Source organism: Tasmannia lanceolata, unplaced genomic scaffold, assembly GCF_043159265.1.
Source record: "Tasmannia lanceolata isolate RefF3 unplaced genomic scaffold, GAP_Taslan_0.1 ptg000015l, whole genome shotgun sequence".
Lineage (NCBI taxonomy): Eukaryota > Viridiplantae > Streptophyta > Magnoliopsida > Canellales > Winteraceae > Tasmannia > Tasmannia lanceolata.
Genome location: NW_027518692.1, coordinates 46,374,449 through 46,376,427, shown reverse-complemented (window position 1 = coordinate 46,376,427; position 1,979 = coordinate 46,374,449). Strand labels below are relative to the sequence as shown.

Here is a 1,979-nt window from a genome sequence, read left to right as displayed (position 1 = left end):
AACCGAAAACTCATTAAACTAGGTTCTGTTTGTATTGAAATAAAGATACTAGTTTAATAACAACCACCCAAATTGTAAATTGGATGTATATCTAAACGCAACCAGATGCTAGTTTTCTTGAACAAAGAGGGAAAATAAATTTATTTTGAGCTCACACATTGAAGCATAATACCTCCAGCAATGCATAGGAGGTTAAACACACAAGTCCGGTGATATGTAGGAAGTTGAGCATATGAATATGCATATCTTGATTTTGAGTTTTTCATTCAGTGATCTGTAGCGTCGCGTCGCCTGCAAGACTTTTCAACCACTGCAAACCAAGATCACATCCTGCCTTTGCAGCAATTTGGAATTGTTCTCTTGCCTTATCTATTGAGTTCTCTACAATATTTTCCCCCCTCTTTCCCACCCCTCTAGTTGATAGCCTCCTCTTCAAATTAAACTTAGTCACCGCTTCAGGGATTTCGGCACCGTTTAGAAGAAGTGACCCATAGGCAATCGCGGCACCAGCATGTCCCTTTTCTGATGCTCTATGGAAACACCACAACGCTACTTGAATATCTTTCTTCACGCAGTCCCCCGTCAAATAAACAATACCAAGAAGATACAAAGCACCTGGATGCAACTGGTCAACAGCCTTCTCCAAATAATAAAAAGCTTGAACATTTTGATTCTCAACTCGTAGACGACAACCAATTTCATATTGCGCATCTGGGTCACCCATGTCTGCAGCTTCCACTAGCAAAGAAGCTCCAATGGCTTTACAGACACCAGGAAAATGATATCTGAAATGCATCCTGCCCAGCCAATACCTGTTGAAGTATAAAAGATTAAATAACACCAAATCTAATAGCATAAGCTTTTGGAGTAATTGGTTGTTTCACATGGTATCAGAGCACTTGCCTCACGGCAGGTCCTGGGTTCAAAACGCAACAACTCCTTGATATTAAAACTCCACGTGTACATCCAACCCAAAGAAAGGGGCCACATGTGAGGGGGAGTGTTGAAGTATAAATGATTAAATCACTAACAGCTTAAGCTTTTGGAGTAACTGGTTGTTTCACATGGTATCATAGCCCTTATGGAATAATTGGATGTTTCACATGGTATCAGAGCCCTTGCCTCCCAGCAGGTCCTGAGCTCAAAACCCAACAACTCCTTGATATTAAAAATTCACGTGTACGAGAAAGGCCACGATGAGGGGGAGTGTTAGAAGTATGAATGATTAAATAATACCAACTCTAACAGCTTAAGCTTTTGGAGCAATTCATTGTTTTAAAAAATACCTAGCATGTGTGTTTGAATTGTCGGTCTCCAAAGCCAATTCGAAATTCTCCTTTGCAGTTCTGAGAAGAGGGAAGAGACGAGGGTCGTTGATTTCTGTATGGTCTACCACTCTATCAACCTCTTGTAGTGCATTCCACCCCTTTGCAATCAATTCTGTTGCTTTCTTGTTTCTGCTATGCATCCCTCTCTGCACATTTAAGGGGAGAAGGCTTTGTTTTTGGGTGGCTCTCAATAAGGTATAACTAAGCATTTCTCTTTCTGATGAAAAACCCCTATTGAAGTTTCTGTAATGAAGAACGCTAAATCTGTTCAGATCTTGGGCAAAGGAAAAACTGTTACAGATCTTGAAGAAATCGGTTTTGCTGGCTTGTTCACTTGAATGAGGAATTACCAAAACCCAAAATCCAAATGAGGAATTACCAAAACCCTAAATCCAAACGAGGAATTACCAATACCATTCAAAAAGAAATGAGGAATTACGAAAACCCTAAATCCAAATGAGGAATTACCAAAACCCTACATCCAAATGAGGAATTAACAAAACCCTAAATCCAAATGAGGAATTACCAAAACCCTAAATCCAAATGCAAAACCCCAAAATCTAAATTTGCTGCGAAGAAACGGAATTCGAAGGAGCTTGAAGCTCTTTAATCTCCACGTCTTGAGTCATTTAACAGAAGCTGGTCAAGAAA

At 39.9% G+C, this 1,979-nt stretch overlaps 1 protein-coding gene across 1 annotated transcript; it reads right to left on the bottom strand.

Annotated features, from left to right (window-relative positions):
• On the bottom strand, window positions 1-1,979 carry LOC143891567 (binding protein). Its single transcript, XM_077396063.1, has 2 exons — window positions 1,287-1,979; window positions 1-812 (listed from the first exon to the last, which is right to left on the bottom strand). Exons 1-2 carry the CDS (start codon window positions 1,535-1,537, stop codon window positions 263-265), a joined length of 801 nt encoding a protein of 266 aa, XP_077252178.1. The 5' UTR covers window positions 1,538-1,979; the 3' UTR covers window positions 1-262.